Source organism: Maylandia zebra, linkage group LG23, assembly GCF_041146795.1.
Source record: "Maylandia zebra isolate NMK-2024a linkage group LG23, Mzebra_GT3a, whole genome shotgun sequence".
In the NCBI taxonomy this organism is placed as follows: domain Eukaryota; kingdom Metazoa; phylum Chordata; class Actinopteri; order Cichliformes; family Cichlidae; genus Maylandia; species Maylandia zebra.
In genome coordinates, this window is record NC_135188.1 from 19,533,090 (window position 1) to 19,551,442 (window position 18,353).

Consider the following 18,353-nt stretch of genomic DNA (forward strand, 5'->3'; position numbering starts at 1 on the left):
CTTACAAAGTGAACTTCCGTTTTGAGCTTGTGAGCTGGTCCTACAGCTGGCAAGACTTGTCTAACAATAACACGATGGCTTACTCCTATTTCATCTTCACAATCACCTTCAGAGTCACTGTAGCCAATGATGCTCCAGCCAAGCAAAGATTTCTGTGCAAATGGCTGGTCTCGATCACCACTGACCACCGCTAGAGGGAGCAATGCTTGAGGACAGTTATATCCGATCAGTAGTCCAACTTCACAATCAAGCTTGGGAGCCATCTCCTTTGATAAATGTTTCAAATGTGACCAGTTCTCTGCTGTTTTGTTTGTGGGAATATGTGATCTGTTAGCAGGAATGTAGTCTCTGGTATAGCTTGTTGGTAGTTTGATTCTCGTTACAGAGTAAATGCCTCTTACTTGTAAGTCCTTTAACTTGCTGCTTGAAACAACTTTTGTTTTGGACGTTATAGTGGAAATCTTGAGTTTAACTGGCTCTAACATGGCGTTGAGCGACTGAGCTGTGTCTTTCAAGATGAAAGTGGTGTCACTTTGAGTATCGAGCAAAGCATACACCAACTTTTCATTCTCTGGTTCATCCACAGTGGATACATAAACTGGGATAACTGAGGAAGTACAACCTTTTGACTTTTGTTGCACAACTCTGTTGGATGTAACTTGGTTAGATACTTGCTCTTGTACTTCAGAAACCTCTGTTTCCTGGTTAGCCTTAAATTGTTGTTGGCTATTCTTTCTTTGTTCCTTGTCTCTTTTCTCTCTGTCTTGATGTAGACAAGTTGGGTGAGGCTTTTGGCATTTGTCACACACACTTCTGGAAGTGCAGTTCTTAGAGTTATGACCAGTCTTGAGGCAACCAAAGCACAGTTTTTCAGACTGCACAAACTTTACTCTCTCTTCAACTGACTTGTCCATTATCTTGTGACATTTCTGAAGCGTGTGACCAGGTTTCTTACAAAAAAGACATGTGACATTTGTCCTTTCACTAGAGCTTGTACCAAGTGACTTAGCATTCAGCATGTAGTTTCTTTTGGGCTTGTCTTTGAATGCATGCTTGTCTTGTTCAGTTGGCTTTATTGCAGGCAGAGAAGTGATAGGATTACATGCAATTCTTGCTTCTTTATTCAGGAATTTGACAAAATGACTAAAATCTGGGAACATTCTGTGTTCATCTTGAAACTCTGTCACCGTTCTGTTCCACCGTGCACTTAGCCAATCAGGCAGCTTTGCAGCTATCCTCTGATTTTCCACGCAGTCATGCAAAACTTGTAAACCTTGAACATAAGGTATGGCTGACTCAACACTGCTTAGAAAATCTGCAAACTCACGTAGATCTTTAGTGTCTTTGTTGTTAATTTTTGGCCATGACTGAATCTTGTCACGATATGATTTGCCTATCACAAAGGGATCTCCAAACCTGTCGTTGAGTATCTCCCAGGCAGCATGATAAGCGGTGTCTGTTCCAACCAGAAAATGTCCTTCAATAGCCTTCTTCGCTGAACCTCCAACATACTTTCTCAGGAAGAATAGCTTTTCTTGAATTGGCAGATTCTTGCGGTCAACTAATGTTTGAAAAGACAACTTCCAGTCATTATACTGCAGTGGATCACCTGTGAAGACTGGAGGCTCTGGGATTGGGATTCTGTTTGCAGTGATAGCTTCAGCGAGCATCCTTACAAGATCAGTGGAGGGCGTTTCATTTGCACTACGAATTGCTGTTTGAGGGACAGAGGCTCGGAGAGGTGCAATTTGTTGCGGAGCTCTAACTTGAGATGGGATGAATGGTTTCGAGTTCACATTTGGAAAGCTTGGTTGCGGGACGGAACTATCTTGTCTTACTTGGGAATGAACAGGAGATTTGTCTTCATCCTCACTATTCACACTTTCAGCATACACTTTCAGTCTTGCTTGTGCTGCATTACGCTTTTGCAATTCTCTCAAAAGTTCCACTTCCTTTCTCTTTTCATCTAACCTTGTCTTTATTGAGGTGCTCTCAGTTAGAAATTGAGCTCTTTTCCTTGCATCCTCAACTTCAAGTTCTCTGATTTCTTCCTCACACTGATGCTGTGTTTTCATTATTTTAATGACTTCTTCTGTAGCTGCTACATCAGCTGCAGCTTCTTGTCTTTGTTGTAGTGTGACCAGAGATGATTGCTTTGACATTCCAGAGATAGACCTTGACTTATATGTGATCCTTGAAGAAGCGCTGGATGAACTGCTGTCATACACGGACTCTGAATCAGGCCAGGGTATACTATTTGGATCACCATCTTCTTCTAAAAGGCACCGAGCCTTTGCTCTGGCAGTTTCACTGATAGCCATGCACACATCACATCTTCTGCGCATTTCAATATCAGGACTTTGTATTTTTCTGATCTCATCATGAATGTTACAGATGTCAGTCATACTAGTGTCTATAACACTTACAGCTTCAGGTATTAACTCAATGTCTTTACTCTTCACCATTCTTTTAAATAAGTTTATGTGGTATTTCCACTTCTTGTAAACTCGCTCAAAATTGTTTGTCAAGTCATTTAACTTGGCTTCTTGTAAGGATTGTCCCTTTTCAGTAAGAGTGCGTGTGCGCTGGCTTCTGCGTAAGCTTTCTGACTGTGTGCCTTCAGTAAATACTGAGCACTGTGGAGTTTCTTCTCCATTTGTCTGCTCTTTACTTTCATCATTTTGAAAATTATCCTCAGCACTTTCTTCTTCAGTGGGCTGTATTGCATCTTCATTTTCATCTGCCATGTTGTCTTAATAGTATTTTCACTTGACTTTAACATTTACTTGATAAATCTTGATTTTAGCTGCTCCTTAATATGAAAGGTCACTTTGAATTTCAAATGGAACTGAGGCTTGATAACAATTTACAAGTGCTTTGTTACTTCCAAGACACGGACTTTTGTGCTTGCTTGACTATCTTTCACTTGTTAGCTTGCTTCTTTACGTATTCAATGCATTTGCTGGAGCATGTGATACTTCTCTTGCTAGTAACTTCTCTTGCTAGTAGCGTCTCTTGCTAGTAGCGTCGGTCCAACCATCTCGTTGCCTTCTCCGGAGCAGTGGAGTGTTCTACTATGCCGGCTTGTACACATACACGAGAGACACGAGAGTTCTTCTTTACTGATGTTTACTGTGCTTCTCTTAACGTACAGGTACACCGTAGAACTGGTGAATACAAATGTACAAGAAAATTATATTTCAGCATTAAAACATATTACAATATAAAATTCACAAAATATAAACAAACATACCACTTTGGCCTGCAAGTAGACAAACCGGTGTAACTGGAACTTAGGGCTTATTTCTTCTTTCTTAGCTTGACTTTTACACGGCTAGACCGTCACCATGCGCAGCTTCTCTGACTTTTTTCCAAAACAGGAAGTGACCTCTGCCCTTACCTTATATTTACAAAATTAACCGGCTATTTTCCATGTATCAAATTAACTGTACACCAATCCGGTAGGCAAAAAAGGAAAATGTTAACATGCTCAACACAAAAATAAAACATACAAAATAAAATGAGTTAGTTACATTATCATTACAAGAGCTCCGCCTAGTGGTCAAATACTAACATTTCACCAACTGTTACACAAAGAAACACTTTCTTATTCTCATTTAAAATGTCTAGCTTTTATTAATTAATGATCTGAAGCTTACAACCAAAGTTTTTATCTGACGTAAAATGTATAGAAACCAACAAGACTGTACATCACTGTCACAACAGCGTTTGTTTTCATTCAAAGGCTTTATGGCTTTAATACCTGGGGGGCCGGTCTCTCGTCAAAATGCCCGGGCCGATTTTTTTGTCCCAGTCCAGCCCTGGACACGACACGCAGTGAGTTAATCCGAGAAGATGCATTAAAAAAATTAATGGCCGGGCCAGCGGTGCACATCGCAAATCAGCTCGCATAGACACATTAGTTGTGCCGCTTCTTAATGACGGTATCTTAGCAACCCCAACTACCAGATTCATCTTATAATTGGCTAAAAATCACTTCGCCTACCGGTAAAGAAAGAAAAAAAGAAGAAGAAAAAAAGAGGAATCTCACAGGAGGCAACATGTGAAGAGAGAGGCTGGCACAGTGGTGTGGCTCTGGATTCCAGGCTGACTACAGGTGAGGTTGTGGGGGTGTGAGCAGACACTGTGGTGTCGAATCTATTGAAAAACAGATTCAACTCGTCGGCTCTATTCTCACCTCCCTCAGCTCCCCTGCTGTTGGTTGGCCTGAATCCAGTGATGGTCTTCATGCCCCTCCACACCTCTCTCATGCTGTTCTGCTGGAGTTTCCACTCCAGCTTCCTCCTGTAATTGTCCTTAGCCTCTCTGATCTTGTCCTTTAGTAACACTCAATTAACAACTCAACGAGACTTGACATTACATGACTGGAGAACCTAGAACTAGACAAGAACACAGCTACTGTGGGGGACACACCAAGAAAGAGGGGAAGGACTAAAATACACAAGTGGAATTAACTAGAGGCTATGGAACAGGGGGGAACACAGCTGCGACTAATCTGACAACGAGACAAAGGGGAAGCAAAATTGAATACACTGAACACACGACAAAGGACTATACAAAAAAACAAAAACAGAGATACAGATTGAGATGTGGACTGGCTGAACAAAACAAAGACATGACGGGGAAACAGAAGAATAAACACGGGGACAGAACTAAACCTGCACGAGACACAACAGACTGCACATGGGACGTGGACACAGCGAAAGCCGGGACACAGAACCATAAGGAATACTCAACTAAAGAATATTACAGAATATTAATTCTTAAAAAAAAACAAAAAAAAACAAAAAAAAACATAAACAATGGGTTGCCTGATTCAGGAGCATGACAAGTACATATGAATATAACCGTCACGGCTGCCGGGGTGAGCCCTGTGGTGAAGGAGGAAAAGGACCCAAAATGCAGGCAGTTGACTGGTGATGAGAGTGACGTTTATTTACAGAAGTGGCAGTGAGGAATGACAAACGACTGGAGAAACCTAAACTGGGAAAACTAAATGACAAACCTGAGAGCATAAGAAACAGGGTGCAGGGCAGAGCGCCGCAGACGGAGGAACTGAACACCATGGAACATAGACGAACCAACAACAGGCAGGACAACACACAGGGCTTAAATACACACACCGGTAATCAGGGGATGAGAGACAGGAGGGCAACACACAGGGGAAACATAAATTGAACACACTCACATGAGATGGGGACCTTCAGAATAAAACAGGAAACTCAGACACAGAGAACCAGACACGACACTGAACTAAACAGACAGATTCACAAGCAGACAGTGTGACACCATAGACAGACGGAACACAGTCTGTCACAGTCACAGACACAGAACAAAACCCTAACAAATTGCAAATCATAACAGAATACATACTCAGAATAAACAAAAGCATAAAGAAACACAAAACACTGAGTCGACAGACTCAGGACCATGACAGTAACATCCTAAGTTAGTTAAACAACTGTTAACAGTTCGTAAATCAGTGTTATTCCAAACAGTTTGTCTGAAGCAAATTGCTCCAGCTTTATAGACATTAAGGCAGAGTTGTCCAACATAAGGCCAAGGATCCAAAATTAGCCCACAAAAGGCTCTAAGTGTCATGGTCCTGGGTCTGTGACGCGGTGTTTTGTCTTTTCAAATCAAAATCCAACTTATTTGTACGGCCTTGTTTTACAACTTTTCCTACTAATACAGAAGCTCCCTCATTCATACTACACCAAAGTAATAAAGTCATCGATAAAAAAACAAAACAAAATGAGAGAAAGTTCCCGATTTCTTTACTGTTTGCTGTGTATTTTTTCTTTCTTTGAAATAATGAAAACTTATATTGTTTAATCTGGCAATGAATTACTAGTGATGTGCGAATCATGAACGAATCGTTCGATACTCGAGAATCACTTTACTGACAAGTGAATCATGATTCACAAGCCCAACTGACTCACTGACTCATCCCTGTTGCTGTTAGCAAACTAATTTCATTAGTACAAATATATCTAGCTTATAATTAAAATTGTGTGGAAAAAACTACAGCCAGTTACTTAACAAAAACATTTCTGCCCTGAACTGGAAGAAAAAACCCTGAGTAGAAGCTCACATCAAGACAATAGCTCGTCGGTTCACAGTAGCAGTTAGCTCTGCTAACATGCTAACAGCACATTTGAGTTACTCACCCCCTCCTTTCCTGTGCTGAATCGTAGTGTAAGCGAATCACTCAGGACTCACTCACCCCCTCCCTCCTGGCTCACAGCTTCTTCTTGTTGTTTGGCAACCAGTGTTAAGGAGCATTACTGACCCCCTGGCTCACAGCTCAGTGGACATTTAGATGAGAAAATATATATTTGACACATTTGAGGAAAATACTAATAAAATAAAATTAAAATAAATAAAATAAATGTTCCCTTTAGAAATCTTTTTTTTCTTTTTTGCTCTATAAAAATAGTTCTTCTTTTTCAATCACTCATCTTAGCAGTAGGATTTACATGAAAAGAGAAACAAATTAAGTTTGTGTGAAAATGTACATTTTTTGCACTCTCTGGTCAACTGACTCAGTGACTCAAATGACTCAAAAAAACCCGATTCACTTTGGTGAGTGACTCATTCAAACTCGATTCAGTAAAAAGAATCGAATTTACCATCACTAATTACCAGAACTCTTTCTAGAATTTTACACGCTTCTCATGTCGTTTCACTGGTCTGGCCCAATTAATGTCAAAGTCGCTTGTATGCTGCCCATGGTGTGAAATGAGTTTGACATACCTGCATTATGGGCTTGCTCTATTCAAATATAATCCAATAGAGCCATCTAGTGGCCACACAGGTCAATAGCAGGATAGACATGGTGTTCACGCGCCTCCACAAAGTAATTAAGCTAGCCACTAGTTATGCACCTAATATAAACATCACATGGAGGTCATAATAAACTGGTAAAGACTATTAAAAGTCTACACTACAAGAAATTGGGCCAAATTACACATAGGAAAGTGTCGTGATTAATTACCATGAGGAGAACAAAAACACCCTAAAGTCCATATCACACTACAATCTCCATACTTGCAACTCTGAAATATTCATGAGAAGGGTGCACGATCAAGAACTATACAGGTAAATGAATAAATCACATTTCTCTGCTACAGTCCACTTCAGCATCCCCTCAGGCACTGGCACAGCTATATGACTATACAGAAAATTATTCTGACCCTGAAACAATTGTGATCAAACAATGAACCTGGTATCAAAATATTGATCCAATTTAGATCCCAAATATGCTTTAACTTTAGTGAGCGAATTCTAGTGAATATATGATAATAGGTTCTTCATATTCTTATATTAGGTAACTTAAAGGCCATTGTGAGGAGAAAAAATCGAAACTACTCTGGGCTGATGGTCCAAAAAGATTTCAGGACTCAGCAGGTACCTTAAATCAAATTGCTTAAATATCTGCTGCAACAGAGTGAATCTTCAAATCTTGGTTTCAGAATTTTTATTGTTCTGAATCCAAGACCGCACACACTTTGAAATTTTCCATGTTTTGGTACATTACCACCAAAACTTCAGTGTATTTTATTGGGATTTTATGTTCCAGCTTACATCCATCTTTGAACCTGAAGTGGAAACTGAATCTGGAAACATTTCCTACAGGTAATCATTCTGCATAAAAATTTCTATCACATTATTTTGACAGCTACAAGTAATAGTCTTCCAAATTAAGTACAATACTTAGAAATACTACTTTCATGCTATATGACACTGCTGGAGCTCATCAGGTCTCAGCTTGTGTCCAAATGGTGAAGTAGTCTCTCCGGACCCCACAGTTATCTGCTGGTGGTTCTCTGCTTTTTTTAATGAGGGATTCATGACCAGTCCCATGAGATGCTGTGTAAAACACCTTTAGAGTATAAAATTTATTTTTAAAATGCTCAATTAATGAGAAGTAAAAGGTGGTGAAAGGAGTAGTAGCCAGAAAAAAGATACAGCTCTTTTACACTGACCTTTTTTATTCTAAAACTGTTCCAGACAGCAGTGTTGTAGACAGCATTTGTAAGCACTGCAATTTTGAGTTTTCTTATCACCGGAGTGCTTCAAACCTGAAATATCACTTTAATGCTTTACACACTATTGATGCCAGAAAACCACCCACCCAAACAAGCAGTTGCGGGAGTTTTCGAAAGACTATGTTAGATGCAGCATGTGGGAGCAGTATAGCAAGACAGCAGGACAAGCTAACATTCGCCATAGCGAAGTGGTTATCTACAAACTGCAGGCTGATTAGGCTCATTCCAATCACCATCTGCACCTGTTGGCAAATGGCTTGCCTGCATATAAGACCAGTGCTCTCAATGAGTCTATGCCAGATCTTCTGCTAACCTGTGTTAGTGTGAGGCCAGTTAGTGTGTTCTTGAGCATCATATCTCAAATATTGAAGGCATGATTACACTGTGACAAGCTGATATTCCTGGGCTTGAGACAGCTGTGCAACAATGGTGCACAGCTGCACTGCTTCAGGACAGTAAAGCAGCAACACTGATCATTTTATTAAGGATGAAAGAATTTGGACAGTTTTTAACTCTCAGTGACGCCGCAGTGTTGATTTGACTTTGGGACGTGAAGCGGATGGATTTTTGGACCCAGATTGCTCCGCAAGGCTCCTGACTACAGTAGCTGTAATGCGCCGACAATCCATCAAGCAGTGCAGCTTCGTAGCTTACCAAAGTCTTAATTAAAACATTTTTTGACAGATTTTTGAGCGCTGTGTACCACATAAAATCGATTCGAGGTCAGTAAGCACAACCAGAATTCATACATAAGGCGCACCGGATTACAAGCTGCACTGTTGAGTTTTGTGAAAATTTAAGCATTTCAAGTGCACATTATATTCCAGAAAATACGGTATAATAAGTTCATAATATACTACTTTTGAATTCATTATTGAATGTTGCTTTGACAATGCAGTTAATCACAAAGAATCATGAGATTAATCACTCTTTAAAAAATGTAAATGCTGCCCAGCACTAATATCTAGAAATGTCTAAACCTCTAAAGTTGCACTGATTTATTCAAATAGCCAGTGCAGCAACAGTAGATAGAACATCTACTGACTGTGTGCTACAGTATTTTACTTCCATGCATCTATTTCTCTCTTCTTTCTTCATTTCTTTTTTCCCACAGATTCAAGTGTCCTGGTTTGGGTCTCTTCCAGTGTTCTCTGACTGGACTGGTGTTTGACATGACTCAGGAGGTGGAAGTTCTGTACAGGATTATCCAGTGGGATCAGAGTATCCTCCAATCAACTGGAAAGATGGCAGCAGGGCCGCTGTTTGAGATAAAGGGCTGTGAGGATGCAATTCGTCAACTCCACTTCCCACATTGTGAAACAGATGAAGGTGAACAAATTACTGTACTGACTGCAAATTTCCACTCTGAAGAGCTTTTATTTTCAAAGGTCATGGTTGCAGACTTGGGAACAGAAAAACAACAAAACACTATTACAGCAGTGTTTATTCTGAAATTGATCCACAATTTAAAAACTCGGTCTCTTTAAGAAGCTCTTTTAATACTGACCTGTTGTCAGTTAACCTGGTTAACTACATGGTGCTCCAGCTGTTTCTTTTTAAGAACCACGTACTTTTCCAAACCTTTTGACATGTGCCGTTGCCATCAAATTGAAAATGAGCCAATCTTTTTCATGAAACAGTAAAATGTCTAAACATTTGAGATGTTTTGTAGCTCTAGAGTATGGAACCCCGCAAGGGCAAAACCTTTGCGAGTTCATCTTCATTTTTTTTTCCCTCCAGTGTCGCTTGCGGGGCTCCGTACTGGAGATCTGGGTTTGTATTTTTTGTAGAATAAAATTATCCAACTGAGAAAAAAATCTAACCTAGCAACACATAAAGCCAATTATTGTTCAAATTATAGACAGTTGTGCTTAGCCATTTCCTCAGAATTAGATTTGAACAAGTGACAAAAACTGTCTCTGTTTTCACAGCTGTGCTCTCTGATGACTTGCTGTCTGTCATCAACTTCTCCGATGATGGATTTAGCGTCCTACAGCCACTGAAGATCACAGATACTCATGTGATTGTAGAAGTCTCCCACCTCTCTGCCTTTGGGCTTATCTGGGATTTCATAAAGAGGTTTTTGACCATAAAGAATCCAGTTAAGGGCCAAGTTTTACTGTTTGTCAGAGCAACACCGATGGGAGCACAGACACAAAACCTTGATGTTTTTCTCCTGCCATGCAACGTCCCTCTGCACGAGGTAAAGTTGGATCAAATGCTATATCTTCATCGCTTTCAATACTTTTAGTGCAAGCAAAATATAATGTCAAAACAAAAGTGCTTTTATTAATGGGTATGAATGAGGTTAGGTGTATAAAGTGCTTTGTGTGTCAAGTTAAAAGTGAGATATAAAAATCAGTCCATTTACTTTCTTTTTTTCCCTGAGGTGTATGAAGGAAGTTGAACACAGCTAAGCTTTCATTATGTTAGATGGCTGAGCAAAACCCCAAACACCAGCTGGAGATGACGAGTATCACACATCTTTCTGTGTTCAGCTGCACTTTGTTTTATGCTGTTCACATGTTCACATTTCATTTGTCTTCAGACTCTTTTTCATACATGATGATTTTGGGAGCTACTCCAGTATACTTTGAGATTGTGATGTTACAATTGGAATCCACTAGGAGAGCGTTCTTCAAGCAAATATTTGAATTGAATGGAAGCCCCTGACTATGGCATTATTTTTGTACCTCTTATGAGCACACACAAATTATTTTTGCAAGTACAAATTTAGAATTTTGAGGAGGAAATTATTGCTGCGTGCAAGAAATGTATTTCAGTGTTTGCTATTATCCATAACCAGAGATGGGCAGTACTGTAATCTGATTACTTTTTTCAATTAACGAGTAAAGTAAGGGATTACTATTGCAAAAACGGTAATTACATTACCGTTACTTTCCCGTAGTAACGCTGCGTTACTGCGTTACTAAAACCGTGATTTTTTTGCGAGAATGTCTCACGACAGTGACGTAAGCGAGGGCGCCGTTAGTGACAACAGCTGTGTGCAGATCAACAATGGATCACATATCGATTGTGGGAGAGAGTATGAGCGTGCAGCGTTTAAAGCGTGGAAGTACTGACCTTACTTTGAGTTTGATTCCATAAAAAGTGACAAAAACATTAGTGTCCATCGTGCGTGGGAAGAAAACTTCTTTTTATAGCGAAAAAAACCCCCCTAAACTTCCAAGCAAGCACCGAGTGCGCAACGACGTAATGGGAAACTCACAGAGAAAGTCGCGGATTCTTCAACTGACCGTGGCACACCTGCACCAGGGTAAACCTCCGCCTACCATAGTCCTGCTATGACCGCTGAGTCTTTGACTTTATTTATGTTCTGCTGTGTTTTACTTGCATCTATTTGAAAGACTGAGTGTAAACACAAAAAATATTTTATTTTATGTGCTGGAATGTGCAGAAAATAGGTTTAAATGTTAAACTAATTTATTCAAGTCAGAGAATGTTGCATATAATTAAATTTTTGCTTGATGCATAAAGTTAAAAGATTAAAACTGATAAAACAAGTTTAAAAAAAAAAAGAGACTTTTCCATTTGATTACATTTTGTATGATGGATTATGTAGAAAAAGTAGAATTGGGCTGAAAGATCTATCGCTTTATCACCTCTTCAGGTTGTAAATCGTGTTTTTAAAAAGTAACTAAGTAACTAAGTAATTAATTACTTTTGAAAATAATCAGTAAAGTAACGGGATTACTTTTTTGGGGAAGTAATCAGTAATTAGTTACTGATTACTTTTTCAAGTAACTTGACCAACACTGTCCATAACACATACAATAACAGTCCCTCTCGTGCAGTCACAGACTTGGATGTAACATTTGTATTTGCAAAAATTATTTACATGCGCTCAGAATAGAGGCACAAAATAACGCCATACGCAACGGAATGGTTGAGATGTTTGTGCATTTCAAAATTTTGTACTAAACTCTATTTAGTATTTATACTAATCACTAAAATGTACTTTGTATGTATACACACTTATGAGATGTAAAATTGTAATGAAATACAAAACTGAAAATTGTTTAATTTTCAGTTTTGTATTACATCGGTAACATCAGTGATGTAACCTGGGTTCATAAGTGGTTCCGGGTCTTTCAACAATCAGGCCCCTTCTCCCAGGTGACCCAGCTAGGGTTGATCAAGCCCCAGCTTGTGTCCAGGTAGCTCTACCCTACATGCCACGCCTCTCTTCTTTTGATCCACAACCACCTCGATGCCGCTTCTGCTGCGTTGGTGGCCAATTTGATGGCCCTCTGCTGGGATCTCCCTTTGCACAGGGCTTTTGGACAGCAGCTTAGAATGTGCTCCAAGGTTCCTCTCTTCTGACAGAGGATGCAACCTGGTGTCTCCACCTTCCCCCATAGTTTAACATGAAATTAAAAAAAAACAAAAAAACATTACAAAATGGTGAGGAAATAATTTGGGGAATCTGAGCATCCGTAGGTCAGTAAATAAAGAAAGAGACAATTCTTTCCAGTTATATCGCTGAGCACACTCACAGAGCTTTTTATTTTCAAAGGTTATGGTTGTGTATTAGAGCTCAGAAACTTTCAAATGGAATCATTTAAACATTAAAAATATTTTATTTTTGTTCTTTTATTCTTGTGAGGTTGAAAGTGATCTGATTTCTGATGTGTCACTTGGCCTCTACTGAAAATTAAGCCTCTAAATAAAATGTTCTGGTGTCTCCTTAAGGTGAAAGCACAGCATCCACACTCTGTTTACATCCCGGTGCCTTCCAACTGTAAACTCATCAAAAATGAGACTTACACTGTTCTCTGTCCAACAGCCAGGAAAATCCAACCCAAGGTAAATATTGTACAAGAAAAATGACTAGTGCTACCTGTACTACTGTAGAGAACAGGATACCAGTTCTTCCTGGAGGATGTTGAATTCAAATATAAACAGAGATGGGAGGCATTTTAATAGCTTTGTTTTTCATACTCATCTGATACAGAAAGAGAAATAAGAGAACACTGAATTCTCTCTTTAGCAATAAAACATAAAGCTTTGTAGGTTGAGCTGCTAAACATGACAAAATATATCAACCATCAAGAAGAGTCAAACTCCTTTGTTTGAAAAAAATCTGACATCCTTAAACTCCAAAACAGTTTTGCTGTAGACTGATATGCTGAATGAAAGTCATTTTCTAGTGTTAAGCTAAATTTGATGCAAGTACTAGAAGACATTTTACTGGCCTATTAGTTAATTAACCCACAAACAGAGTAAGGGATCATGTAGAACTGTCACCTGTTCAAAATGGACACGCATATACTGAGTAGGAATGACTGAAATAGAGGCCCCTGGTGATCCACTGTGAATGGTAACCTTGCTAAAGCTTACAGTTTTTCTCAAATGCTAAAACACATGTCACAAACGTTACCACCAGGTCCCCCAATGTCCAAACACAACACCCTTCTCTAAAGCTACATAAACACAACCACACCTTCCCACTGCAAAACTCAAACTCCCACACCAAGAGAGCAGCTCGAAGCTGTCAAAACTGTAAACACTATACACAGCATTACACACTACAGCAAAACAATTGAAAACACAATGCTCAATTTGTGAGAAGGTTCTTTGTTTCATAACTGCCAATGCATATTTTAGAAACTATACAGTAACGGATCGTCGTAGATCTCTGCAGAGGATTAGGCATTTAGATTTGTGAGTTTCATATGAGTAGTATAAATCTATAGAAAATCCTGCATGTACGTACACTACTGTAACACAATTCAATGCTAAAACAGAATCTATTGCACACAACAGTAATCTTGAAAACATGAACAGGGTTTGAAGTTTTTTTATTTACGTTATTCACACCACACACACACCACAATCACTGTGCAGCATCATGTCGCTGAGCTGTTGCTCGCATCTCGTCCGTAATGATGGTGCGAGGTTGTCTTGCTCTCCCTCCTGGACCTTCTCCTCTCCCATGTTGGCCTTCTCCTCTTCCTCATTGGTCGCTCCTCTTCCTCCTCTCATTGTGTGGATGCTTTAAGCATCCACACTATTGAGTTCCTTCTTGATGTTTCCGTACACTTTTCGCCGTGGATCTACTTCCACAATTTTTGTGCTATTTTCACCGTTCAAATTTTAAACTATTCTGCTATTTCTGCTAATGACGGCTATGTCTTTTGGTATTTTTCACTATTATACTTTTTAAAATATTAAGCTTTTTTCCTTTAATTTGAAATGAATGGGAAACTTCTGCAATTCTGCTAAAATTTGCTTGTTTTTGAAACTTAACTACTTCCTCATATTTTCACATAGAGCAACCATTCAAACTTTAAAATGTTCTCAAATTATTGGGCTATTCAGGTATAAATCAGCTTTTTCAAATCTTTTACCGTTTTACTTTTATGCCTCTTAAAGTTTTCAGTTGCAAAATTGTGATTTTTCACAAAATACATGCGTTGTTATGGTTGCTATGCTCTTGGCTTCCAGTGTGCCACTGAAGGTTTTGCAGTCTTCTCTTCATGTCCGAACAACTTCCTGCTACTTGCTCAATTTTCACTCAACTTCCACAAATTATACATCAAAACTTAGGTATTTTTGCTGGCTTTCAGGAAATGTCACCATCATTGTTGTGGGACTTATAGAATGTTTGCAAATCTCCTCAGACCAACACAAAGTCGGAAAACTCTCCATAGAAAGTCAATGGAGAGTTTGTTCAAAATCACCGCTTGATTTCTGTAATGAGAGGCATATTCGAATCGTCATATCTCCTTAACAAAACAAAGTTAAGACATGAGGCTTGTCCCAGTATATCTTCAGACACTCCTAACACTCACAATTCAAGAATTTCTTTCTCACCTATTACCGTTCTGAAATGAGTTAGACTTGTTTGAGGGTAGCAAATTCGTCCTTCGCTCAGATTTCTTCAGATTTCAAACTCTGGAAATGAACCACTTTTTTCTCTCGTCATAACTTTTTGTTGGATTTCCACAGAGACCTGAAAATTTCCATGACTGTTCACCAAATCCTGCTGTCTCTTATGGTGAAAGAATGATATCGATGCTCCAAATAGATTTAGAGTTACAAAGCGTTGTTTGAGGGCAGGTCAAGGCATTTTTTGCTTTGCTCTACTCAGTTATGGTGCATTACCAGTCAAATATCTTTAATAATTCATATTTTAATGATAAATTGTTAACACTTTAAGATTCCCCCATCTCTTCTGAACAAAACGGTGTAAGAATGACCATTCTAGCCCCTACGGTTAGGAAATTATGGTCATTTGTTTGAGGGGAGTCATCACTATGAGAAATAGACTGTGCAATAATCCTGTGTCTCTCTGTGCTGCGTGCACCTGTTTTGGCGGGAAAAAGTACACAGCCTCTCTGATTGGTGGATTCAAATTCAGCAGCTCCCAGGCTGCTTGACTGAGCTAGAAACTTGCTTCTCTCTCCGTGTGTGTGTGTGTCTGTGTGTGTGAGTGTGTGAGACAGAGAGAGAGAGAGAGAGCCTTTTTATGGGATGATCTCATTGTAAGATTCAAATTCAATATATTTAGACTGGTTGACTGATTTGGATCTTGTGTGTGTGTCTCTCTGTGCATGTGTGTTTCCATATGTGTCCATATTTGTGATTGTGTGGCTGTTATATATATTTTTTGCCGATTTTTTTCATTCAACAAGTATATTTGAGGGACCCTTAGGATGTTCCGCATTTTTTCAGCTGTCCATTTTGCTTTTCCAATTTTTCTGTTTAAGTTATTACTATTGCGCTAAATCATAGCATTTCTGCTGTTTTATAAGATTTGTGCTAAATATAGTATTTCTGATTAATTATAGTGTTTCTACCAAATCATAGTACAGTATTTTTGGTTTTTATAGGATTTTTATAGGATATTTATATTGCTTAATATAGTATTTCTGCTTATTATAGGATTTGTGCTTAATGTAGTATTTCTGCTAAATGTAGTATTTATGCTTAATCATAGTATTTCTATATATTTCTGCCAGGTCCCCAGGCAGCCAATCCTCTGTGAGGACTAAGGCATTCAAATTTACATATCAGGGCCTGCACGGCTTCCCAGCCAATCATATATGTGGGCTGAGGCATTCAAATTTGCATATTGGGGCCTTCGTGGCTTCTAAGCCAACAAGTCATCGATATCATATATCTCTAAAAATTCATATTTTAATGATAAATTTTCAACACTTGACGATTCCCCCATCTCTTCTGAACAAAACGTTGTAAGAATGACCGTTCTGGCCAATACAGTTAGGAAATTATGGTCATTTGTTTGAGGGGAATCCTCACTATGAGAAATAGACTACAAAAATCCTGTCTCTGTGCTGCGTGTGTGCACCTGTTTTGGCGGGATAAAGAAGTAAGCCTCTGTGGATTCAAATTTAGCAGCTCCCAGGCTGCTTGACTGAAAACATGCTTCTCTCTCCCTTTGTGTGTGTGTGTGTGTGTGCATGAGAGAGAGAGAGAGAGAGAGACCCTCTTTAGGGCAGCATCTCATTTTTGGAAAAAAAATAGAATATATTCAGACTGGTTGACTGGCATAGACCCTCCGTGTGTCTCTCTTTCTGTGCATTTGTGTATACATATTTGAGTTTGTGTGTATCTGTTGGCTGTTCCTTCTTGTTTTTTAAATTTATTTTCTGCTAAGTTATTCCATTTTAGCAAAGTTCCGTTGCTTCTGCAAAGTTTTTACAATTTCTGCAACTTTTCAGCTTTTTCAGCTAGTTTTTGCAGACAGCTTCAGCTTTAAAGCATCCACACTGCATTTTCGCAGGAAATGCAAATTTTTCTAGTTTGAATTCCTCTTCCTCATTGGCCTGCTCCTCTTCTTCCAGGGCCAGCTCTTCTCCCTCCTCTGCATCAAATTCCTCTTCCCCTGACTCTGCCTTCATCCCTTGTGTTTGTTTGGAACCTTCAGCATACTGTGCACTCTGAACTTGCTTTTACATGTGGGTACAGCATTAGCAACAAGTGTCTTCAATTTTGAGTCATTGTGTGTAGTGAATGACACCAGGTGTGTTCCCTGTGTTCAAAGATTGGTGACTGTGGCAAGCATTTTGCATCACATGGGCTTTCATTTGAGGATATGAGCAGAGTTGTTTTGCAACATGTGTTTTAGCAAGGAAAAATGTGTTTAGATTTATGAGTACAGAGGGTTGTGTTTTGTGAATTGTGTCTTCATGTGACATGTGTTTATGGTACTGGAATATGGTGGCTACATTTAGTAAATGTGTTTAGACTACTGGTCATTTGGGTTACAGGATTGGCTTTTGTGTTTTAACATTTGAGAAAAACTGTAATAAACGTGCCATGGATAAAGGCATTGACCTCGATTCTTGTTTTCAGAAAGCTGAATTTGACATGGAGTTTGGACCAAACTACTATGCAACATTTGAGATCCGTTTTAATGTAAACACAGAAGAAGTCACTGTAACAGTTCAAGATCAAACCAATGAAGAAGTCTGGGAGCATGACATTGATATGGCAGGTAAAGGCTTCATCCTGCAGCAACATCATTTTCTCTCATAGTGTCCAATACTATAGAAATAAAAAGAAGACTCCTCGTATTCTCTGTAGCTCTTCATGAAAAATGGAAATGACAGGGCGATTGGAGTGGCAGGATGGTCACTCAGCTACACCAATTGAACTAAAATTAATACTAAATCAGTGTTAATGTTGCCAAAACAATATTGAAATGTAGTTTCCTCTGGTACCCGTAACATATTGAATCCATGGCTGTCTTAGTGGTGTCCAGAAAATGATCTGGGAAACTTTCTAGGGAAAGCCTGGTGATATCAGGAGAGACAGCATCCATTACACTTGGAGTAGAGAAGCTCTCATTGATAGGAATTTTGCCAAATTTATTAAACCCCCAAGACATGACAATTCAGAGCTGTAACCAGGAGGCAGATTTTTGTTTTAGATTACGTATTAATGTAGCAATAATTAAACCATTACCTAAAAGGGTTTAATTTGACACAGGTGTCTAATTAATTATACATGATGAGTTTCAAAACATATGAGTGTACAGTGTTCATCACAGTTATCACAGATCTGCTGTCCTGTGGAACCAGTTCCCAGTTTGGACTCCCTACTTTTAAGAATAGGCTTAAAACTTTAATTTTTGATAAAGCTCCTTTAGTTTTCACTGTAACTAAGAGATCCATTGATGCTCTGAGCTTTTCTTATTTACTACACTATGTGTTTATTCGCCAACTCTGCATTTAATCAAGAATCGCCAATTAACCTAACCTCACTAACTACGCTTTTGGACGTTGGGAGAAG

The 18,353-nt window shown here is 39.0% G+C and overlaps 1 protein-coding gene and 1 long non-coding RNA gene across 3 annotated transcripts in view; one reads left to right on the forward strand and one right to left on the reverse strand.

The window, feature by feature from the left end:
- The window catches only part of LOC143414923 (uncharacterized), a 39,784-nt gene that overhangs the window by 16,751 nt on the left and 4,680 nt on the right, over positions 1-18,353 (forward strand). The window contains exons 1-6 of one of the 2 annotated variants that reach the window (XM_076879950.1): positions 7,383-7,431; positions 7,604-7,659; positions 9,187-9,401; positions 10,004-10,275; positions 12,786-12,899; positions 17,415-17,556. In XM_076879950.1, the coding sequence (XP_076736065.1) occupies positions 7,402-7,431; positions 7,604-7,659; positions 9,187-9,401; positions 10,004-10,275; positions 12,786-12,899; positions 17,415-17,556 (829 nt within the window). In that variant the 5' untranslated portion in view covers positions 7,383-7,401. Of the gene's footprint in view, positions 1-7,382; positions 7,432-7,603; positions 7,660-9,186; positions 9,402-10,003; positions 10,276-12,785; positions 12,900-17,414; positions 17,557-18,353 lie in introns of those variants that run through there. The other variant, XM_076879951.1, reaches the window with a different exon arrangement.
- On the reverse strand, positions 3,113-3,587 carry LOC143414934 (uncharacterized). The gene is made up of 2 exons (XR_013095538.1): positions 3,254-3,587; positions 3,113-3,167 (listed from the first exon to the last, which is right to left on the reverse strand). It is a non-coding gene; the product is annotated as an uncharacterized LOC143414934 (long non-coding RNA).